This window comes from Eulemur rufifrons, chromosome 7 (assembly GCF_041146395.1).
Source record: "Eulemur rufifrons isolate Redbay chromosome 7, OSU_ERuf_1, whole genome shotgun sequence".
Lineage (NCBI taxonomy): Eukaryota > Metazoa > Chordata > Mammalia > Primates > Lemuridae > Eulemur > Eulemur rufifrons.
This window is the reverse complement of record NC_090989.1, coordinates 116,314,119-116,338,951: the sequence shown is the minus strand read 5'-3', so window position 1 is coordinate 116,338,951 and position 24,833 is coordinate 116,314,119. Positions and strand designations below refer to the sequence as shown.

Here is a 24,833-nt window from a genome sequence, read left to right as displayed (position 1 = left end):
TACACAAATGCACAGGATACTGGCATTGGCCAATGATGGTCAGGGGAAAGAGCGTGTAAGACGTGGATAATAGTTGCAAGGTGCTTCAAAGAGTCAGATTGTTTTTGAATGACACATGTGACATTCAAAATATTTCTGATGGTGAACTGATCTCCACATTCAGCCATTTCAGTTCTCAAACAGAAACAAGAGATTGCCAGAGGTATGTGACTTTTCTTCAATATAGTAACAGTGATAAAAGCTAACGATTACATAGTGCCTACTTCATATAAGGCACTGGTAAGTGTTTTGTATGTATTAACTCATTTAAGCCTCCCCCAAATCAACACCTCTATGAGGTCATTATTATTAATATCATCCCATTTTACAGGTGAGATAACAGGCACAGAGAGGTAAGTGACTTGCCTGAGGTCACACAGGTAGTTGGCCACAGAACTAGAATTCCAGTGTGGCTGGTGTAGCCCCAGATTGGGATGAAGATGTGGAAATGAAGTTCCCTGCCCCTAACAATTTATGATGTGATTGTAAAATTCTGCCTCGATACTCTCCCTACAAATGTCCCCAACTGTGAAATACAAAGCAAATTGGGTTGCTCTGAGGTTGGGAGTTCCCTGCAGGGTGATGGGTCATGTTTTGAGCATTGGGAACAAGATAGGGACTCATGAGCTGGGTGGAAACTATGGTTGATACAAGAATATCAGTTCTTAAGCTTTTTTGATCTCCTGTCCCTTTTATACTCTTAAATATTCTTCAGGACCTCCAAGAGATTGTCTTATATCTATCAATATTCACTGTGTCAGAAATTCAAACTGATGAACTTTAAAATGCTTAATGTATTTAAAAATGACAATAATAAACTCATTACAGGTAATATAAATAACATAGTTTGACAAATAATATATTTTCCAAAACAAAATAAATTAGTGAGAAGAGTGGCAGTATTTACATTTTTGCCATCTCTTTAATGTCTAGATTAATAGAAAACAGCTAGATCCTCTTACCTGCTTCTGCCTTCAATCTGTTGTGATATGTTGTTTAGGTTGAAGTACATAAAGAAAATATGGCCTTGCCCAGGTATGTAGTTGGGAAAGGGAGAAGAATTTTAATAATATTTTCAGACAGTTGTAGATATTATTCTCTAATATTACACCATAAATCCACAAGTAATAAAGAACAGAAATTTATTTCTCACAGTTCTGGCCTGAGAAATCCAGGATCAAGGAGCTGGAGCATTCAATATGTGTTGGGAGCTCGTTTCCTCATAGATGGCATCTTGTCACCGTAACCTAACGTGGCAGGAGGGACGAGGAATTTCTCTGGAGCCACTTTTATAAGGGCATTAATCCCATTAATGTGGGATCAACTCCCCAAAGCCCCATCTCCTAATGGATCTATTCAACTCCCCAAAGCCCCATCTCCTAACATCATTACTTTGGATATTTCGTTTCAACATGAATTTGGCGGGACATAAACGTTCAGTCCATTGCACACTGTTACATTAAAATCCATTGGACTACCCTACACTTTGAATCTTTTACCCCATATAGGACTGTGTAACATTATGCATTGGTTGTTTGGAAAATACTCGTTCATTGTTAAGTAGATCTTTCCAAAGTTGACATATTTCATTATACTATATCAAAAAGTCACATATCACAGTGATATTCATTAACATCATTATACATCTCCTCAGAGAAGTATTAAAATATTGGCAAATTGTTAAGCTCACACTAGCAGGCACGAGTTTTCCAAAATTGAAAGCTTGAATCTAACCATTGGCAATGAATACTATCAGTTGTTTTCCTTGAAATGACAGGCTTACTTCAAAAAATGTCTGCCATGCACTCAAGTTTGAATAAGCATAGTTTGTCTGTCAATCATTCTTTTAAGTAAAAAATGTCATTCCATGAAAAAAGTTCCTGGTTAGTTCACAATTAACTTCGATCACACAAATGTTTTTCCTAGGGACAAACCAGCATACTTTGCCGTGCCGAGGTGCTTTGTGTGTATTTTTCATTTTGTCACACAGAATATTAAAAAGACATGAACTCAAGGGTTGAGAGTGAATAAAATTAATAATATTTCTTGCATCATTATAGTCATTCTTAAGTGCAATTGACTTTTTTTAAACTGTGACTATGTTGTGGGGAAGGATGCCGTTAGGTGCAGCTAAGACACTAGCACTTTTACTTGCCATTGCCTTTATGTCATCAGGGCAAATACCAACACAGTGGAAAAGTCAAATAATATCTTTGTATTAATCTAATGATCATTTTGACTTTGTGGGCCCCTAGAAAGAGCCTTGGGGACTCTAGGAGTCTACAGATGACACTTTGAAAACCACCGTCCTGGAACATCACGCCCAGCAGTAAGCAGCAGGAAAGAGCGAAGGGAGCGCTGGATTCCGCCCTTGGTCTGCTGCTTGCTGTCAAAGTGACCTTGGTTGAAACACTTAATTTTTCTGAGACTCAATTTTCTCATCTAAAAAATGGAAGCAACACAATCTGTTGTTCAAGGATATTCAAGGGAAGAAGCAAAATATACTCTAAAAATTAATGTAAAGGCTTTTCTCTCAAAGTCTTAGGTATTAAAAGACAGCTACAACTTCTGCTTGTGTCTTGGGAGGTGCATGATTGCTGGGCAGATGGTAATTGTGAGATACGGACAGGACTGAGGGGTCGGGGCCGTCATGCCCCACCCAGGCGTGGCGGGGCCTTGCCTTCTGGTCTGGCCCCCAAGGGGCTCTTGGCGAAGCCCAGTTCAGCCACTGTGGGCCACAGCCCATGTGGAGGGCAGCTGAGGCCCCGCGGCCTGGCACTGCCGGCCTCATGTGCTCACTCATCTGCGCGTTGTGCACACACGACTCCCAGCACGCTAGCTCTCCCGCCCAAAACAGGATGTTGGAAAGGAGATTTTGAAAGTGATATCTTTATATGGAAACCATTAGGTCTGATCTTTTACTTTTAAGTACACCATCCTCCCACTGCAGTGCTTTATTAGTGACAACAAATTCTAGTGACAGCCCTCACAAAAGATCAAGACAGCCCAATATGTCATACACTGGCGCTGAGAACTGCAGTTTTAAATATTCTTCGTCCTAGGACTTCATTCTGGTACCTTTCTTCCACAGTCTCTCTCTCAACTTGTCACAGTGTTTTCAATTTGCAATTTGGTATAGTTCTAAGTGAAGAAAATTTTAAACTATTGGCCTGAATTTTACCATGTATCTTTATGTTGTGCAATGTCAGTTTTAAATCCAAATGTAAGAGCATTTAACTGGTGTGCATAATCCCCAAATCACAGAATTTGTGTTTTGTAGTTCATGTATGCATACATATTAAATTCTTACCAGAGCAGTGTAAATGCTACACAAAACAAACTCAGCTGTTTTTACTTCACTTTTTTATACGTGTGCATTCTACCAACGCTCTCTATTTTTGGCTTACTGATAGTAAGGGCAGCCTAAAAAGAAAAGAAACTATGTATGGGTTGTGTGATCTTTCCTTTTCCTCTCTGCCATCATTTTCAGCATCTGTGGTTGGCTAAGACAGAAAGGAACATGAGTAAGAAAGGATACAGCAGGGTGACTTGAATGTCATGCTTCTTGGTTTGCCACTGCCTTCTTTCTGCATTTGAAGCAAGTTCTGGTTCAAACAAAGTGTGGGAAAGTGTGGCCTCTTGAGGAGGTCAGCTTCCTGCTTCATCAGTTGAAGATGTAACATGCCTGCTTACCTTGTTCTGACTGAACTCCCACACATCGACTCGTGGTTCTGCTGGAGTTCTGAGTGCTATATGTGCACGGGGCAGCAAGACACAGTGGACAGACATATTGTGCCCATCTCCTCTGCTCATGACATGATCCACTGTCCCACCAGACTTCATTTACAAAATGCAAGTTCAAAGATAAAATTATTAAGAGTTTTAAGATGGAGACAGCAGAGGTTTAAACCTAGCTCAGGGCACTTCTGAGAAGAGGGCTCTGGGTGGCTCTCAGGTGACAGACTCATGAAGCCAGTCCTGTGTCATGGCCTTCACCCCTGCCACACTGGAGTCTGTGGTCCCTTGGACTCACCACGCTCCTTCCTGCTGAAGGGTCCTAAGGCATGCTGCCCCTCTGCCCGAAACAGGATTTGCTCCTCATGGCCCAGGTGTCTTCCACTTTCACTTCCTGTGATCTCAGCACAGCCGTCACATCCTCAGAGAAGCCCTCCCTGCTCTGCCAGACCAGGTCAGAAGGCTCCTTGCCAGACCAGGTCAGAAGGCTCTTAGCACCACATGGCTCTCGTTACATGCACACATCCCAACCACCATTGTCCATTTAGTGTGTGATTATTGACTGCTTACTTCCCTCCCCCACACACCGCAAGCAGCTTGCAGGCCAGGGCTGGGCCTGGCTTAGTTTGTCATTGCTTCACCAGTGCCTGGCACATAGACCTAATAAATATTTATAAGGTGAATGAGTGGATAGATAAATGAACAAATTTTTTTGCAACCTGAACACAAGTGTCAGGTGAAGAGGTAGGATAAGTAAGGGTGATGTGAATTCTAGGTTTTGTTCAAAAGGGACTAATCCTGTCTGAGACTGAGCTGGTGAAACTAAGTGAGCATTGGTTATCCTTGTTTACTTGTCTGTTTTTTCTAGTAGGCAAAGAATACTTGGGTATAAGGTATCCTTATGTTTTAAGGTACCCAAGTTATTTGTCCTTGTGTCTCCAGGCCTGGGACTTAGTTGGCTCTCACAAAATATTAGCTCTATTGATTTGAATCAAACTGAATTCTGTTAGATGGACTATGTCACCCTGACATTTACTTTCTCTTCCCCTCCCTTTGCATCTCCTCTTTCTTCTTCTCTTTCTCCTTTCCCTCCTTCCTCTCCTTGTCTCTTGTTAAGGATTTCTGTGTCTTGAGAACTACTTTAGTTGTCATCAGATATTTCCAACAGAAGATTACAATTACCCTCATCTATTTTAGGTCTAACTTGACTCATCAAAGAGAAATGGTCCGATTAGCCTTATAACCACGGCGGTGGTTGGGCACTCAAGGCAAAGCCCCAGAAATAGTCTGGGCACATTTGTTGGTAGTATTCTCGTATTGGCACTGATCTTGGGATAGAATCACAAAACGGGCACTTTAGAAGTTCATCCATTTAACCCAAGCTAATTCAGGCGGAAATTAAACTTGAGGACCGGCTAAAACCTGTTCTCCTGCCCTGGTGGCTACAGGGACCAGCCTTGTCAGGATGGGCAGTACAGAGACGCTGAGTGATCTAAACAACAGCCGCTAATGGGAACCAGCCTCCTTGTTAGAACCAAGGCCACAACCCATCTGCCTTGTCCATTATTCCAACTGCAGTTGAGAAGTGGCCAGGAGGCGAGGCAGTGAAAATGGAATGTTCATAATGAGATTGAGGATCAATGAAATAAAAAAAAAAAAAGCGTAAAGGTAAGACTGGTATTGATTGAACATCTTAGAAAACGTTGCAGGTCATGCTTCCTTATATATGTAAAAGGAGGGGGCGGATTTCTCTCCTGTGGGAGACTTGAATTAGAATATAGAATATTCCTGGGAGCAATCCTCCAGGTGGTTCCCTGAGAAGTTATGAGGCTGTTTGGCACTTCCCAAGGCATTTACTACACGGCTTGCTTGTAGTTGGGGTTCAGTAATGAAAATCCATTGATTGAGAAAACAGAGAGATTCTCATGGCCTTATAATTTTGTCACAGAGCAATAGTTACAATAATCATTAGCCCAGCTGAAGAGGAGAAATGCATTCATTTCACAACAGGTTCAGCTCTTTAAGAGGTTAGGTTTTCAGGCTCCACAGGGACTCTGGAACTCACATAGACTCACCCCCACTGTTTCAAAAGAAAATTGCACAGGGAAGTGGTGGGTGGAGAGACTTAGAGGAGAGGTGGTAGCGGTGGAGAGAATGTGGCTGCAGCAATGTGGGGTGTTTAAACCAGGAGTAAAGGAAAGAGAAGAGCTGAGCTACTATAGTGAGCAAACAAATCCCTTGGAGATCCTGTTCAAACACAGATTCTGGTTCCAGAGGGCTGGGTGGGACCTGGGATTCCACATTTCTAACAAGCTCCCAAGTGATGCCAATGCCACTGGTTCATGGACCACACTTTCAAGCAGTGAGGATGTGTTCATGGGACAAAAGACTATGGCCTTTTAAATTTTCCTCTGTGGGCAGTTGTCTTTTGACTATGAGTAAGTTCCCTAATCCCAGACTGGACAGAGGGCAAGTGGGAACCCTGCTGGGAGAACTGGGGAACTGGAAAATCAGCCAGCTCCCTGGCACGATGCCTCTCACCTTTCTCCACCAGAATAGACTTGATAGGTGGCATTTCCATGCCTAAAACATTTCAATTTTACCATCCATGAAATGAACATGTGGGTCTGGACCACTGGAGGCCTCTTCTGGTTTGACAATTTTATGTGCACAGAGGAAATTGCAGGAGGATCTGGGTTTGCAGATCTGGTCAATGGAAGTGCTGTCTTCAATCTGGCAGTTGTCAGGATGCCCACTCACTGTCCTCCATCCTCTGCAGGGGAAATCTGTGCATTCAAGATCCATGGCCAGGAGCTGCCCTTTGAGGCCGTGGTGCTCAACAAGACGTCGGGGGAGGGCCGGCTCCGTGCCAAGAGCCCCATCGACTGTGAGCTGCAGAAGGAGTACACCTTCATCATCCAGGCCTACGACTGTGGCGCCGGGCCCCGGGAGACGGCCTGGAAGAAGTCACACAAGTGAGTGGCCTGACAGAGCTCTTTTGATATGTTTACCCCCTTGTCACACCATGGTACTCCAGCCCTGCTCAATGGCTTGCCAGTTCTCCAGTCCCTGGCAGCCATCCACACAGGGTGCTTCCTACACCTGTATACTCTACGTCTTCTTCCTCACTTGAAGAGACTCCTATTCCGCCTTCAGGACTGGGTTCAGGTGTCACCTCTTCCAGGAAGCCCTCCCTAAGCTGGCCCATCTGACCTGGGTGGGACCTCTCCCTGGGCTTCTGCAGTGCTGTGTGCTTCTGTCACAGCACTTTTCATTGTGGGTTGTCACTGCTTGTTCCTTTATGGAGTTTGGCTCAGAGCCTGACACTGAGTAAGGGGGTTAAATTCTTACCAAATGGAGTAGTGAATGACTAGGGGGAGAAATGAAGAGGAAACATGTTGCCTAAAGCTGGGGAATGGGGAAGGGCAAAGAATAGGAAAGAGTCTCTCTGGGCTGGATTTGTCTCAGATCATTGGGGTGAGGGCAGGGAGAGGGTCTCTGGTGAGAGGGAGGACAGACCGTCAGACAACTGCCCCAACTGGCTTGTGGGCCCTCCTTTCACTTGGCCTCAAGACCCCAGTCAGTGCCCCCAGGAGGGGTGGGAAATTGGTGTGATTCTTTCTTTACCACCATCGCTTCCTTCCTGTGTGTGATCCCAGGGCCGTGGTCCATATCCAGGTGAAGGATGTCAATGAGTTTGCTCCCACCTTCAAAGAGCCGGCCTACAAGGCTGTCGTGACGGAGGGCAAGATCTACGACAGCATCCTGCAGGTGGAGGCTGTTGATGAGGACTGCTCCCCACAGTACAGCCAGATCTGCAACTACGAAATCGTCACGACGGATGTGCCCTTTGCCATTGACAGAAACGGTAAGTGTCCTGAGAGGACCCCAGTGGGGTCAGGGAAACAAATCTACCACCCCCACTCTGAAGGCCATATGGGGGCTCTGAATGTGATTGGCAGGTGATGTCTTTCTTGCCATCCTTGGCCTAGGCTCCATAATGCAGAACTCAGTCCTGCACTCCAGGGAATGGCCGTACATGATTAGCAGACCTGGCAGGCTCTACTAACAACCCCAGGAAACCTCAGAAACCCACTCACTGAACAGTCTGTAAAACTCACAATGCCACACATCTGGATAAAAAAAAAAAAAAAACTTGTTGTAGTGTAAACACCACAAGCAGAGGCCCAATCAACTCAGCCTACTTTATGATTCTCAACACCATCACCATGTCAAATGATAATTATTTGCCAAGTACATTGTTTAATTATTAGTGTGAGTGCATGGGTGTCTGTAAGTTTTTCCCCGCTTTGTTTCAAATAAGATTTAAGTACCACACAAAGATGCAAAAGTTCCAAACCTGAAAATCACATACTCTGTAGTAATTTACTGAGTGCCAGGCATGGTGCTGGACACTGGAATGGGGATAGAATGGAACTCAAGACAGACATGGGCCTGTCCACATGGAGCTTACCATCTAGGGGGGAAAAGAAAAAGGAAAATTAGTTGACATCAAGGGTGAAGTTGATTCACAAAGTATGCCACGAGCCAGGGTGAGGCAACAAATCAGTTCTGAGCCTCCTGGTAGCCAATGTATAGAAGGAAATAATATTAGTCACCTGCTTGCAGGCCTTTAGGAGATAGCTTCTTGATATTGAGACCAGGGAGAGACATACTCTGTGATATAGTCTTCTGCATCCTGAGACTGCAGCAGAAGCCAGAGAGGATGAAAGCCAAGGAGACAACCCCATCCTTGACCTCAAGTAGCTTATGACCAGTCTTGGAAGACACAACTAATATGCATAAGATAGAAAAAAATAGCAATGAGATAATTTCCTTGTAAAATTCCCAAACACGTGGAAATGACAATTAAACACCAGGACATGACTAGATGCTAATTGTGCAGGATACAATATTGCACACAAGAAAGTAAAGGAGGAAATACAGGACTTTTAATTAAAGTTTGGTTCAGAACTAAGAAAAGGGTAATTTTAATTAGTGAAGCTGCCAGAACTATTCCCTGATAGCTTCTCCTACAGGCCCTGTGAAATGCCTACTCTGTCCCCACCACACAGACACACACACCACACCATAAAATATAAAACAACTGCTTGGCATGTTTCTCCTCTGGGTTTAGATCAATTGTGCAGTCTGTCCCACGAAAGCTTTGGACTTTAGGGAGTGACAAGTCCGTGGTGCACAGCAAGAGTAGACAAGTGGGGGTGTCTGTGCGCAGTGTCCTGCTCCGCTTGGCCTCCTGTCCCAGTGCTGGAGGGCCACATCCCAGTGAGAGATGAGATGCAAATTCTTTCTTTGGAGGGTAAACTGCCCCAGTCATGAAGATAATTACTCACCTTGATGAGTCATTTCACTAACATATGCCAATTTATTTCCCTGGCTGTCTCATTAAAAGTGAGTAATGGGCCTCTGCCAGGCCTCTGCCTTCAACTTTGGCTTACAATGTAAGACGGAGAGGAGAGTGGTCACTCCCAGGGAGCGGGGCCCTCAGCAGCGAGGTGTACAAAAGCAGCTCTCCAAGTTCTCCAAGTAAGGAAGGCAGGGCCCAGGAGGCAGACAAGGAAGTGACTCCCATTCTAATGAGCTTCCCGATTGCCCCTTGTCCATCACTTCTCCTGGCGACTTTTCCAGCTCCTTGAAGAAGTTCTTTGCATACACAGAAGTGAAAGTGCTATGCGTTGAGGGCCTGCTCCTTGAGGCCGAAATTTCCCCCACCTCCGCACCCCATGGCTTCAGGTTGATCTCTCCTAACCCCTCCAGGCCGCCGGGCTTTTTGCTTATGGGAAGAAGAGAGGCAGCAGGGAGGATGGAAGACACTATGTGGAGTCAGCCTGACCCGTCTTTAACGAGAGATTCAACCTCTTCCCACCCAAGGTCCTCGGCCTCCCTGCCTTTGGATTGCTCCCTGTGAAATCGTGGCGGCAGCAGCCCCTCCCTCACTGGGGGGCTGTGAAGCCTCAAGGGGAAGCAGTGTGCGGAGAATGTTTGCAGGGTACCTGGCGTATAGGGAGTACTCAATTAATGGTGCCACAATTATTAGATATTTACCTGGGTGATTGGGATATGAAGTTTATTCACTCCCCGTGGATTTTCAGGCTGAAATTATAACCAGGTACCTGTGAGTTTGAGACATTACCTTCCTTTGGGGAAGTTCAAGATCCATTTCAGAGGGCTTATAGGTCCCCAGATGATGGTGCCTGGCCAGTCTCCCTGAGCTAGGCAGGGCCTGGATCCTTATTTCCATTGGACAAATGGAAGAACTGAGTCTAAAACATAAAGAGCTTGCCTTATAATACTGTCACACTAGTGGCAGAGTTGGGACTGGAACCCAGGTCCCCTGAGTGTTGGCCCCAAGGTCTTTCCATCAAGTTGTTCTTCCTCAATAATAATTGACAGGGATGCATGGCAGTGGTGTTTAAATTCCTAAACACAAAGTGTGGGTGATGTCAGCAAGATGGCAGAGTAGAAGACCCCAGCCTTTGTTCCCTCTGCAAAAAACAACTAGTGGACAGCTATATATGAAAGAAAATAGTTCCAGGAGAGCTCAAGAGCCCAGTTAAGTAGCAACAGCAACAAGGTGGAAGAATAAATGAGAATAACTACACGAAAAGTGTAGGAAGAGTAGTTTCATTTTATTTGCATCATCCTATCCCCTTTCCCAGCACTGCTCACCACAGAGAAAGAACTCCCCAGCTCTCAAGTTCCACTTGCCAAGGAAAGGAGAGTGAGGACTACAATCAGCTTTTCAGCCTTTCAGAGCACTTTCCAAATGACCCATTTCAGTTTTACCCCACCTGGATTGCAGTGGAGACCAGCATAGCTGAGACATCTGGAGACAAATAGGCACAAGGAAGAAGCACAGAGGTTATCAGTACCAGACATGTGGCAGGTGCCATCATGGTCCCCAGCAGCATGCTCCGCACAGGACCCCAGCAGCCTTCTCCCCTTGAGGACCTCAGTAGCCCTCACAGCCACCACACAGTGCCCCCCAGCCCAGCTTTCACTGCCAAGGACCCCACAGTTTCACCATTGTGGACCCCAGTAGCCTGCTCTGCAGAGGGCTCCAGCAGCTTCTGCCACTGAGGAAATGAACAACCAGCACAGCCACAGGGGACCCCTGCAAATTTTGCCACTGAGGATCCCACGGTTTTTTACTTTTACAGTTTCCAGGTGCCTGAGCCATCATCCCTCTCCCTATACCGTCCCAAAGAAGCCCTAGGTGCTGCCGCTGTCAGTTCCCCAACCCAGAAACCCAGCATAGCCATAGTGTATGAGCCCCAGAATGTCCTGGGCCCCTGCTACAAACCCATCCCTCACCATCATGTGTGCATTGCTGGCTAACTGCTTAGCCATGTGCCTATCAACAGTTGGCCCCACCCTGTCACCAGGTCTTAGAACTGAGCAAGTGCCTACAGCTGGATCATGAAGCCACATGTATGCTTTCTACCAACCCCATCCCCTATAGCTGCACCCACACAAGCAGACAGCCCTAACTCCCATCATTGGCCCCCACCACCATGCTTGCACCTACAACTGGTCCCTGCAGCTGTACATGCACACAGAGCCACCAATCCCCATCATGGGCATCCACTGGCTTATGTGCCCACAGCTGGCCCCTAGAACTCCACACATGTACACACCAGCCTTGGCCCCTACAGCTGCATATATACATGCAGCCAACCCTGGTACCCCATCACCTGCCCCCACCACGGTGCTTGCACTTACAGCTGGCCTCTGCAGCCACACATATGCACACCACCAGTTGGAACCCCACAGGTACACATGAACATGCAACTGGCCTAACCCCTGTCCCCACCATTACATGGGTGCCTGCAGCTGGCCCCTACAACTGCAAGAAGGCACACAGTTCCAGAAGGTCACACAGTGACTGAGAGGTAGTCACTGTGATATATCTGTACAGTCCATGCAGGGTGTTAGGGTCAGTGAGGCCAGTCCCATAGGGAAGTGGCCACTAGCAGGCAGTTGTATGAGGCAGTTATCTGAACTGGCCACATAGAGGAAACTTGGAGGAGGTGTAGGACTGGAAACAGTGTCAAGGGTGACTGAGCCCTACTTCTGGTATAAGGAAGTCCAGCTTATATTCAAACTGGATGCCGAGGCAACATAAAACTGTAAGCATTCACTATAGCCATAGAACAAGTCTGTAATTTAAGAAGATTCAAATCATATGAAGTATCTTTTCCAAACACAATGGTATGAAACTAGTAATTAACAACAGTAGAAAAACTGGAAAATTCACAAATATATGAAATTAAACAGCATGCACCTAAAACAACCAATGGGTCAAAGAAGAAATCAAAAAGGAAATTTTAAAAAATATTTTGAGACAAATGAAAATGAAAACATAACATAACAAAACTTATCAGTTGTAGCACAAGCAGTTCTAAAGTAGAATTTTATAGCAATAAATGCCTATATTAAAAAAGAAAAAAATTTCAAATAATAACCTATTGTTATACCTCCAGGAACTAGAAAAAGTAGGAAAAAAGTAAGCTCAAAATTAGTATAAGGAAGAAAATAATGATCAGAACAGAAATGAAACAAAAACTAGAAAAATAATATAAAAGATCAATGACACCAAATTGGTTTTTTTAAAAGACAAAATTGACAAACCTTTAGCTAGATTAAGAAAAAAAGAGAGAACTCAATTAAATAAAACCAGAAATTAAAGAAGAAACATTATAACAAATACCACATTAACACAAAGGATTATAAGAGACTGCTAAGAACATTTGTATATCAACAAATTGGATAACCTAGGAGAAATGGGTAAATTTTTAGAAACATGCAACCTACCAAGACTTAATCATGAACAAATAGAGAATCTAAACAGACCAATAATGAGTAAGAAGATAGAATGAGTAAAAAAAAAAAAAACTTCTATCAAAGAAAAGCCCAGGACCTGATGACTTTATAGCTGAATTCTACCAAGCATTTAATGAAGAACTAATACTAATTCTTCTCAAGTTTATCCAAAAAAATGAAGAGGATAGAACACTTCCCAAGTCATTGTTCTAGGTTGGCATTACCCTGACACCAAAGTCAGACAAGGACACTACAAGAAAAGAAAATTACAGACCAATATTCCTGATAAACATAAGTGCAAAAATAGTCCTCAAAAAAACACTAGCAAACCAATAAAAGGATCATGCTCAAATGGGATTTATCTCCAGGATGCAAAGAAGGTTTGCCATATACAAATCAATAAATATGATATACCACATTAACAAAAGGAAGGACAAAAACCATGTGATCATCTCAATAGATGCAGAAAAAACATTTGACAAAATTCAACATCCTTGTATGATAAAAACTCTCAACCAAATAAGATACAGAAGGAATGTTCTAAGTACAGTAAAGGCCATATATCATAAGCCCACAGCTAACATCATACTCAACAGTAAAATATTGAAAGCTTTTACTCTAAGATCAGAAAAAAGACAAGGATGACCACTCTTGCCACTTGTATTCAAGATGGTCCTGGAAATTTTATCCAAAACAATTAGGTAAGAGAAATGAACAAAAGGCATCCAAATCAGAAAGGAAGAAGTAAAACTGTCTCTGTTTGCAGATGACATGATTTTATATATAAAAAGCCCTAAAGACCCCACCAAAAACTGTTAGAACTAATAAGCAAATTCAGTAAAGTTTCAGGATACAGAAGCAATACAAAAATTAGTTGCTTTTCTATACACTAACAACAAACTACCCAAAAAAGAAATGAGGAAAACAATTACATTGACAATAGCATCAAAAAGAATAAAATACTTAGAAATAAATTTAACCAAGGAGGTGAAAGACCTGTACACTGAAAACTATGAAACATTCATGAAAAAAATTGTAGAAAACAAAAATAAATGGAAAGATATTCCATGTTCATGCATTAGAAAAATTAATATTGTTAAAATGCCCATATACCCAAGTGATATACAGATTCATTGCAGTTTCTATCAAAAATTCCAATGGAAGTTTTCACAGTAACAACAACAACAAAAAAAATCCTACAATTCTTCTGGAACCACAAAAGACCCTAATTAGCTAAAGCAATTTTAAGCAAAGATAACAACTGAGAGGCATCAACCATCCTGATTTCAAACTATATTAAAACGTATAGTAATCAAAACAGTTTGGTGCTGGCATAAAAACAGACATATAAACCAATGAAACAGAATAGAGAGCTCAGAAATAAATCCACACACATACGGTTAGCTAATTTTCAATAAAGTCACTAAGAATACATAACGGGAAAAGAATGGACTCATCAATAAATCACACAGGGAAAACTGAATATCCAGAAGCAAAAAAAGAGAGAGAGAAAGAGAGAAAGGAAGGAAAGAAGAGAGGGAGGAAGGGAAATTGGACCTTTCTCTTACACAAAATCAATCCAAAATGAATTAAAGACATAGACCTGAAATCACAAAACTCCTAGGAAAAAACATGGACATTGTTTTTGGCAATGATTTTTTGGATTTGACACCAAAAGCAAAGGAAACACAAGGGAAAAAACAAGTGGGACTATGTCAAAGCAAAAAGCTTCTGCAAAGCAAATAATTAATAAAATGAAAAGGCAAACTACAGAATGGGGAAAAATATTTGCAAATCATATATCCAGTAAGGAATCATCCAAAATATGTAACAAAAAGAACAGAGCTGTCCAATAGAAATACCATGTGAGTGAAATATGTAATTTTAAGGTTTCTAATGGCTAGATTTTTTAAAAAATAAAAATAACAGGTGAAACAAACAAACAAACAAAAAACAAAATATGTAACAAACTCATACAACTTCAATAGCAAAAAAAAAGAAGAAAAACCACATACAAATAACCTTATTTAAAAATGGGCAGAGGACCTGAATGAGCATTTTTCCAAAGAAGACATACAAATGGCCAAGAGGAATATGAAAAGATGCTCAATATTACTAACATCAGTGAAATGCAAATCAAAACTTCAATGAGATATCACTTCACAACTATTAGGGTAGCTATTATCAAAAAGTCAAAAGATAAATGTCGGTGAGAATATGGAGAAAAGAGATCCTTGTCCACTGCTGGGAGGAATGTAAACTGATACAGCTATTATGGAAAACAGCATGGAGTTTCCTCAAAAAATTAAAAATAGAACTACGGTATGATCCAGCAATCCCACTTTTGGAATTTTTTTTAATCCATGGGGAAAAAAATCACTATCTTGAGAAGATGTTGGCACTCCCATAGTCATTGCAGTATTATTTACAATAGCGAGATACAGAAACAAACTAAGTTTCTGTCAATAGATGAATGGATTAAAAAAAGTGAGAGATACATACACACACACACACACACACACACACACACAAACACAGGCAATGTAGTATTATTCAGCCTTTAAAAAGAAGTAAATTCTGCCATTTGCAACAACTTGGATGTACCTGAAGGACTTTAAACTAAGTGAAATAAGCCAGACACAGAAATACAAACGCTGGATGATCTCATTTATATGTGAAATCTTGAAAAGACCAAATTCACAGTAATAGAGTAAAATGGTGGTTGCCCGGGGCTGGGGGCAGGGGGAAGACAAGATATTTGTCAAAGGGTACAAACCTTCAGTTATAAGATAAATAAGTACTGAAGGCCTAGTATACAGTAGGGTGACTATGGTTAAGAATAATGTATTGAATACTTGAAACTTGCTGAGAGTAGATCTCAAGTACTCTTGCCACACACACAAGAAAGGTTACTATGTGAGATGACATATGTTAAATAGCTTGCTAGTCATTTCATAATGTGTACATATATTAAAATGTCATGTTGTACATGACAAATATATACATTTTTTATCAATCATACCTCAATAGAGCTGGCAAAAAAATCTCAACGTGTGTTTTAATCCTACATCCACCACGGTGTGTGTGCGTATGTGTGTGCAGTCAAGTCATTTGAACCTTGGCTCAGAACCTTACTAGTAAAATGGGAATTAAATATTGTAGCTGTGCAATGTGATTGTTACCTGAACTAGTGCCAACAAGGCACTCGCTAGAGCGTCTGGCACAAGCCACCACTCAGCCGTGTCGGGGAATGACAGCGAAGGGGCAGCAGGGCCGCAGTGATGCCCAGGTACCACTTGGCAGATTTTTCTCCTTTTCAAGCAGTTGTTTGGTCTTCGTACAGCCTCAGCTGGGCTCCTTCTGTCAGATGGCTGCCCTGGCGAGTGATGGACGCCCACGCTTCTGAGCCAAGTGTGTCCCAACGTCTGCTTATTCTTAAAGGGAATGAAAATGCTCCTTTCCTCTCTTGCCACCTCTGCCTGGTGTGGGAAATTTGGGAAGCACAGAAAAGTACGAAGAATGAAATAAGTCACCCATAATCCTGCCAAAGATAGCCACTATTAACAATTTACCATATTTCCAACAGTTTTCCTGTGAACTTTTTAAACAAAATTAAGGCCTTTCTTTTCTTTGTCCTTCCTTTATGCGCTTAACATTTGCTTATATGTATTTTCCCCCATTCTTAAAAATTATAATCACCACTTCTACTGCTGAACAGCATTTCATTTTATGCATAAACTTTTATACTTACCTATTCACTTACTATCAGACTATTTTTCAGTGTAATGAATAATAGATGATCATATTTGCACATGTATCTGCAAGTTTTATCATTTTCCCAGGATCAACTTTTAGATCAGGAATTGCATGCCTAAAAGGTATGAGCAATTTCAAAGCACCTGGCATGTATTTGCAAGTAGCTCTCCAGAAAGGTTGTTGTCCCAATATAAATTCCACCAGGAGGAAGATACTGGTAAGTGTGTTTATCTCACACCACCCCAACCCCCATCCCCACTCCCTCAGAGTTTTCAAAAAAATTACTGTCACTAACATACAAAGTAGGTACTGATTTTTTTTCCCAGGTTCTTTTGGACCTGGAGAAATAGGTGCAAGGGACTGCAGCTCACCTGAATTAACTGTGGGCTCAGGTCTCCTGAGAAGACATTAGTAGGAAAAAAATCATCCAAATATTAGAGAAAAAATGCAATTGTAACAGAGGCAAAATTAATGCTTTTTCTGAGCTTTCAAAAAATTTTAAATGTGTGGCTTATCCAAATATGACCTTCTCCCATGCAAAAATTGGTCACAATATTGTACTCATTTTCAACCTAATGCTTCTAATTCTGTGCTTTGAAACTCATTTTCACATATATGAAGTTGCTGGTGGTGGAGAAGGTAAATTAGTTCTCAGATGGTTTCATTAAGACTTATTACAGAATTGGAGTGGCAACAACCCAGGCCAAGGATCCAGCTTGGGGGTTTATTTTTCTACCACAATCAATAGTGTTTGGTCTGCTTAATGTCACATGCTTTGCAGACCCTGAGCCTTCCTCTTCTAAGAGGTGTATCTTTGGAGAGCCATTTAACTTTAAAGAAAGAGAAATTTAAAACTTTTTGTTCAAAATTCAATTTGATGTTGCAGAAATATACTTCTCGTGGTTATATTAAAGTGCTTCCACCTGACAGAATTCCTCCCCTGTGATGGCCATAACTGCAAATAAGTTTGTTAGCAGAATCCACGGAGAGTGTTACCGACTCGATACTGAGCCGTTCCAGACCTGTGCAGGCCCCCAGACCTGAGAATGAAACAAATACTTGGGGCAAAGTGAAAGGGATTCTGAACACAAGCCACAAAGCCAGAAATACATCACACTCGTTTTTATTCAGAAATTTTTGACTGACCTTGTTAAACTAAATTCTGCCTCAAATTGGTGGATGCAGTTGCATTTTTAGAAACAGTCCTGAGCAGATAGCAGAATACATTATTCTAATTCTTGGTCCAATGTCTTGGGCAACTTCGTATTCCCTCCTGGACATGTCAACCTCCATCCCTTCCACTTCCCCACCCTGACACATACTCAGGTGTGTAGCACCTGCTCATGGCCTAGCAGTAAGCACTGTTTCACTAACACTGGGTGACTGGTGGATCAGTTTTTCTAATCTTTAAACCATTATATGACTTTTCTAATTTTCCAGGCTTTCTTATCTTAGTCCGTATTGTCTCAAATCTCGTGAACAGTAGACTCCAATTAGAATGGAAGAAAGCTCATTCAGGTCATTTTCCTTTAGAGTTGATGAAACATACAAACAGGCCTGAGTCAGCAATTCCCTGTTGGTTTACTTGTTTGTTTGGTTTTTAATTTCCATTTTCTTAATTTCACTTCTGATAAAAGATGATGATAACATTTCAGTTCTAATTTGCTGTCAATTCTCCCATTAAAAAAAAAGGTAGGAAAGAAATTATTCTCAGCAAAGGAAGACTTTAATCTCTTGGAATCAAAAACTTAAAAGTATTAAATGCACTTTGGATCTTCACTGGTTCTTTGAAACCAAAATTGTATTTCAGCAAAAATAGTCAATTAAAATTTTGCCCATTAGTTATCAAATATTTATTTCTGAACCATAATATCAAACCCACAGGAACAAAAATACACAAATGGCTCAGAAAAAAATTGGTCACTCTTGGGGAAGAAAAAAATGTCTTCTTCAAGGCAAAGAATCTGTTATTCTGTGTAGCTTTCAGGAGGGATGTCACACGTTTTCTTATTGATTTTACTTCCTGTTTGGTAGCAAAATAATGTGGGAAGAGGCAGTGAGCATTCCTGGCCACAAACCCAGATATTAAAGAATATGCATCAGGATATTTTCTCAACTCCCTCTTTTTCCTAGAGATTTCATGGCAGAAGAGCTCTCTGTGCCCTGCATCAGGGACACAGCCACATGGGTGCACTTTAGGAGGAAGTTTGCTGGTGACCCATTACCCATAAATACAGGCCAGCTGGAGTCCAGGTGTGTGCGCAGAATTCCCCAGCAGTACCACTGCCCAGCTGGGTGGCTCCAGCCAATGGTTCCCAGGAATCTGCCACTAAAGCACAAGGAGGCCACAGGCAGAAGCCACACTGCCATTGGCCCTTGTTTGTTCAAAGAGGCACAAAGAGATAAGGAAATGGGTCACTTCATTCTTGTGAAGGTTGGTGGAATGGAGGAGGGATTTTGAAGAAGTACATTGTGGTTAAATTGACCTGAAATGATTTTGAATGTCCGTGTTTCTCAGGCAACATCAGGAACACAGAGAAGCTGAGCTATGACAAACAACGCCAGTATGAGATCCTGGTCACCGCCTACGACTGTGGACAGAAGCCTGCTGCTCAGGACACCCTGGTGCAGGTGGACGTGAAGCCAGTTTGCAAGCCCGGCTGGCAAGGTGGGCCTGGTTTTATCAGCCTTGTTGTGTAAAGGCAGCTTGTCCTGCTCTGTAGAAGGTGCTTAACTTGTCTTTAAATCATTATAAAACGTAACTGGAGGAATTCTTAAAGTGCCATCACTTTGCTGCAAGAAATAGAGTAGCTTGTTTATTCTCCCAACTCTTATGTGATATATTATCCCCATTTTACAGCTAAAAATGGCAGAGGCATCTCGTCTAATGTCATGTGCACAGTTTGTCCAGAGCTCCCTTTTTCAAATCTCATGACATCTTTGAATCAATAGTAATTATCTCACAGCATTTCAGGAGAAATTGCCAGCAAGCCTATTCACTTCATCCAAGGGTGCTGAGGCTAGCTGATGCATTTCAAGTTTTGCATCACTGCTCAACACCTGGGGAAGGTCCTCGTGTTCCTTGTGCTCACACAGAGCACGTGCAGGCAGAGATGGAGGAGCCAGAATCCAGCCTCTGGATTAAAAGTTTCTAAAATGTTGAATCTGAAAACAAAGAAGCAATAGCTTTGGATGGAGGTGGGTTTTTGTGTCAGCGTAGAGATCTTTCAGGATGCAAAGACAGCAAATGTTCAGGTCACCTTTAGATGATGGGGTTCATCCCTGAGCTTAGAGAAACTCAGGAAGGTAAGGACTACTGCCGAGATGGATCTTACAGAGAATTGAGTGGTTTATGGAATAATAGCTCTAGTGGTGATGCCAATAGGTCTGGTGGCCAAGCAGAGACCTAGAGTTATCTCTGTGCCACCACTTCGGTTGCCCAGCTACTCCCTGTCTCTGCTTCGTGGGTTGAAGATGTTGCAGGCTACTGCTAACTCAGAGCCCACGGTGCTTCGTGGGGCCACCCCCCTTTGTGTCTTCAGCTTACTGCTTTCTTTTGGTGTGTCTTTAAGCTTCTGGGTCCCTGTTATATTCATTTTATCTCTCTCTTCCTCATATATTTTATTCTTAAATTCCTCTGGAGAGTCTGTGTTAGTCACTCACATCCCTACTGAGTGGACTGATGCCAGGCTGCCCTCTAGGCCCCTGGCCAGATCTTGAGTGGGTGCCTCCTTTTAGTCAGGCATTCATCCCTAATCCGACTCACCAGGCTCAGCTTGGCAGGACCTCCTGGTACAGAGTAAGGACACCTGTGCCTGAGGAGAGACCTGGGATCATTCCCTTCAGAAGGCAGCTCTCAAAGCATTCCTCCCCTGTACAACATGATCTCCCTTAAACTTTAAACTAGAAAGGTGGGAGGGTGTAATTTATTCCACCTCTGGAGAGAGCCAGAGTTGTTTGCCTTTGAACAAAGTAGGAAAGATGAAACGCTCAGTGGAGGAGCCACAGGTAAGACACATGAGAGGTGAAGAACAAAGTGGAGTCATCTTTATGTCAGTCCATTTGGGAACAAGCAAGAGACATAGGAATAGGGACAAGCCAGAGTGGGAAACTAGGTTTTCCCAACTTCAGGGAGCCTGAGGTCTGGTTGGGATCATTTACTAGACTTAAGGACCTGAGGGCAGGATTCTGTTTCGTTCACCGCTGAATTTCTCAGGTTTAGCACAGTGTTGGGCCTCAGCGGTAGGTGCTTAGGAAATACACATTGAATGAATGAATGCATGAATGAAAATCTGAGTAAAGAAGAACTCACCTTGTTTTATTTTTAACTAATAAGGATTAGCCCCAATGAAGATGTGGCCTTGGAAGAGAAAGGCTGGATAGGATATATAAGCTTTCTAAGCATGGAATATGCTCATGATGAGATTTTAAGTGGGAAAAGCAAAATACAAAGCCATATCTGAAAAATAGTCCCCATGTTCTTTTTGTCTTTGACAAATGAGGCACCTACAGATTTGTGATTACATTTTTATTCCTATATTTAAATGTAATTTTCTAACAGAATTTGTACTTGTTAAAAGTATGCACAGAAAAACTCGGTCATGATGTTTAATTCAGCATGGGAAGGCTGTGTTGAGCACCTACCCTATAGTGCACAATGCTATTTGCAGCTCCAGACAGTGAGCTCCTGTAGGGTGAGGATGGCACTCATTTGCTGTTACGTCTCCAGTGCCCAGCGCAGGGCCAGGCACGATGCAGGCACTCGGCAAGTGTTAAATGGATGGAGGAATCGTCAGCGAGACCTTGGTGAAAAATGTAGCATTCTGTAGAACAAAGAAAAGAGGGAAGAGGCAATTCCTTGCACCAGTTCTTCATGTCAGGCAAGGTGATTTAAACATGTGTAACAAAAGAATCGACTACTTCGTGGTGGCTTTGCTGCCTCAGCTGGCCAGCCTGCAGTGGCAGAAGCTGACACAGGCCTCTGCATAGTGACTCTCCTCCCTCCAGCTTGCCCACTGTAGACAGCCCTTAAGTCCTCTTCCAGTCATTGCCCGCTGGGCTTTCAGAAGATAGGCAGCCCTCCAGCCTCTCATATGTGTGGCAATGGTCACAGTGCCTTCCTGAAATTCCTTTCCTGGACCCCAGAGTTGGAGAGCGACCTTCTCTCCTCCCTCCAGCATACCAGTCCGCTTCATTCCTCCACTTGGAAACCCTCAACTCTGACCCTCCCATCTTGGAACCTGTTCTCTCTTCTACCCCTGGTCAGGGCTGCAGCCTCTTAGCTGAAGTGCACCTTTCTCCAGGCAAGAACTGACCACAACTGGTCCAGATGTGTGTCTCTTGTCCAGCCCCTTCTCTCAGCTCTGCGCAGCAAACTGGAGTGAACGGCGGTCTGCTGGCTTCTTTGCTAACTGCAGATGGGCGCAGTCTGCCCCTAACCATGAGAGGTCATCAGATGCCCTGGGGGAAAAGGTTGGCTTTTCTTGGAACAAGTGTGGAGTGAATCCTGCACTTTGTAGATGGGAGAGGTGCACAGAGAGGAGAGGCCATTCAAGGTGCCAGTGAACAATGTGAGGAAGGCAGTGTGACTCACAGAGAGGGCTGTGACAGGTGCGCTGAGGTTTTGATGCCAGGGTGAGGAGCTGCAGTGAGCCCAGGTGCCTCAGGCCCAGCTGAGAGGGGGCTGTGTGCCTTTGCCAGACGTGATTCCCTGTAATTCCCCTGGAGAACAGAGGCCCCTCCCAAACTGACTGCTCACAGACAACTTGAGTTACCAAGCAAACGAAGTTTGGCAGTTTGAATTCTTGCACCTGTTCTAAGTCATTTCCCTTCCGGCAGGAGGGGATGGCGGCACAGGGAATGCAATCCATCACCATGAGGGCGCCCGCCTCCTGGCGCTCCTAATCAGCACGTCCCCCAGCCCTTGCTGCAGCCAGCTTCTCCCGGGGAGCTGTCTCAGAGCCAGGGACCCTGCTCACAGCTAGAGTCTTCTCCTCCTTCCCAGGGCCCATGAGGGACCTGCCCCCAGACTCCAGTGATGCCCCAGGGCAGTGGCCCCCGTGTTCCATCACAACAATCCCCTCTAAGTACAGGACGTGAGGCTTTCCCCCGTGTGCTGGTGGCCCTACCCAGCTGTGCACGGAAGGACATCCCAGGCCCTAGCTCTGCTGCCACCTGCCTTTCAGACCTGACCAAAGCATTGTCTGCTAGGGCTATGGTTTCTAATTTCTGTCTTTTTTCTCTGGGTTAGTCTTGTCTTCTCAGAAAGGATATGGGATCCCTGAGGGCAGAACCACATTCCTCGAGGCCCCTGGCACTGAATTTCCCATCCACCACCTACTTGTGGACTAAAAGCTTGCTTGCTGGCATCACTCCCCAGTGGGTGGTGTGGGGACTCCCAGTGCTCAGCTGGCAGCAGGGGCAGGCAGGGGCTGTGCACCCAGAAAACAACCCCAGGAGCCAGGCACACGTGTCTTGCTCTTGCAGGGGCTTTGTCTTCTTGGCTGTGTTCTGAGATGGTAATTCTTAACAGGTGGTAAGGGCCAGCTCACTCTGCAGGGATAGGTGGAACTTTGCTGAAGGGAACACTCCTATTTTCATGTGGCCAGGGAAGAAGATGGCTCAAAGCATGAACCAGACCTGTGTGAGTAGAAGGGAGGACTCCATCTCTTTGTTTTATTCTGAGCTTTGAGAACTCGTGGTGTGATTAGAGGTACTTCTAGTCGGCAGAGATGAAAGATTATACTAGGAACCAGGAAAGAGGTGCACCTGCAGCAGGCCGCATGCTAAAGGCGTGTGTCCCGGCTCTCAAGCCAGCTGTCTGGATTTGCAGTCTTCCTAGTGTTTGCTTCCCTCTTGCAATTGGTTAAAACCAGCCAAGCCTGGGCCTGTGTGTGCTACGAGGATTTGGAGAAGGAACTCCGTCCTCTCATGGAGCAGAGCACTGCAGAGGATGTAGGGCCCTTGGAGGCTGCCGGGGTGATGGTGGCCATAGTGTTGGAGACGGAGCTGACCCATGTGTTCCTGCTGGCTCTCTGCACAGGGGGGCTAACCTGTTCCTTAGAGGATTATTTGTAATGCAGTTGCTAGTTTGGGTTTTTTTGTTTGCTTAGTTTTTATTTGATTTTGTTATGCTATTTGGAGGAATATACCCCTTATTTATGTTTCTCTTTATTGTTCGTTTTAATCCCCTGGCCCATCTCTTTCTGCATGCCAAGCTGGAAACATTGTCTCCCACAACACTTAACAAGGTACCTTTTCCCTTTTGTTGCTGCAAGTCAGATTTTGTGTTCATTACCTGTTCCTGCCAGTCTGGACCCAAAGTTCAGTATTTCACTGTTGCTTTACGGAGAACAATTTCCCTTTGAAGAGAGCCACGGGAGACTTTCTGGTGGCCTTTCACCGTTTCTTCCCATACGTGTTGCTGCCCAGACATCCTGCCACTCTGGCTCGGAGGCTCTGCTCTCCAGCCGCTAGGAGCCCATCTCCGCCTCCTCACCCCCGGCCCGGCGCATGCGCCCATGCAGCAGATTACGCCTTGCTCAGTGGCAAGCCACTAGGACTCGCTCACCCAGCCAGCCATTAGAAGGGTTTTTCCCATGGGCCAACCAACTCCTGTTCCTTTTACCTTCACAATGAAGTGTCCTATTCAAAATAAAAAGAAAGGGAGATGCGGCCACATAATTGAACAATCTCCTGTCTGTTCTTTGGCGGGGGTGGGGGGCAATGAATAGTTCTCCAGGTGTATCAAATTGTCTCAAATGTTTCCACCAGGTGCATCAAATTGTCTCAAGTGTATCCGCCATCCTACAAATGGGCCTTCATTAGGAAGGAAGAGCGAGAGGTACCTTTCAGAGGACTGCTTCTCCGACCTGACTGTGCACAGGCGTCAGCTGGGGGCCTGGGTAAAATGCAGATGGTGATTTAGTGAGTCTGGGGTAGGCCTGGATGCTGCTGGTCTATGGACTTCACTTTGAATAAGAAGGTCATGCAGAAAATACTTCCTAGACACCTAGGGTGTGTCTAACATTTTTTGTGTTGAAAAGACAGCAGCAGGAGAGTTGCTGGTTGAGATTCGTTTACTCTTAATTATTGGCATTGTGAGAGAAACTGAAGTTGATGTGCGCATTACATGGGAAATACTTTGGGAGTGAATTTGTTCACCCTTTACTGAAGGCCCACCGTGGGCTACAGGCTGGGGACACAGAGACAGGACGTGCCTGGGCTTCTGGCATAGAAAGAGATGATGGCAGTACTGAGGGCAGAAGCTGTGGTGGAGAGAACTATGGGAGCACAAAGGATACACTTAACCTTGCACCGGGCAAGGGCCCATGGGAGGTGCTCCTGGACCACATCCAGAAAGACACTAGTCCTAGCATGGAGAGGTAGGGAATTCCAGACCAGGGAGCCCATGCTGGGAAGGTGGGAAGGAGCACAATGTGGCCGGGGAAAGTGGGGAA

The 24,833-nt window shown here is 44.0% G+C and overlaps 1 protein-coding gene across 1 annotated transcript in view; it reads left to right on the top strand.

Moving 5' to 3' along the window:
• The window catches only part of CLSTN2 (calsyntenin 2), a 359,457-nt gene that overhangs the window by 215,789 nt on the left and 118,835 nt on the right, over positions 1 to 24,833 (top strand). The window contains exons 3-5 of the mRNA XM_069472011.1: positions 6,554 to 6,749; positions 7,434 to 7,642; positions 18,893 to 19,042. Of these exons, the coding sequence (XP_069328112.1) occupies positions 6,554 to 6,749; positions 7,434 to 7,642; positions 18,893 to 19,042 (555 nt within the window). The remainder of the gene's footprint in view (positions 1 to 6,553; positions 6,750 to 7,433; positions 7,643 to 18,892; positions 19,043 to 24,833) is intronic.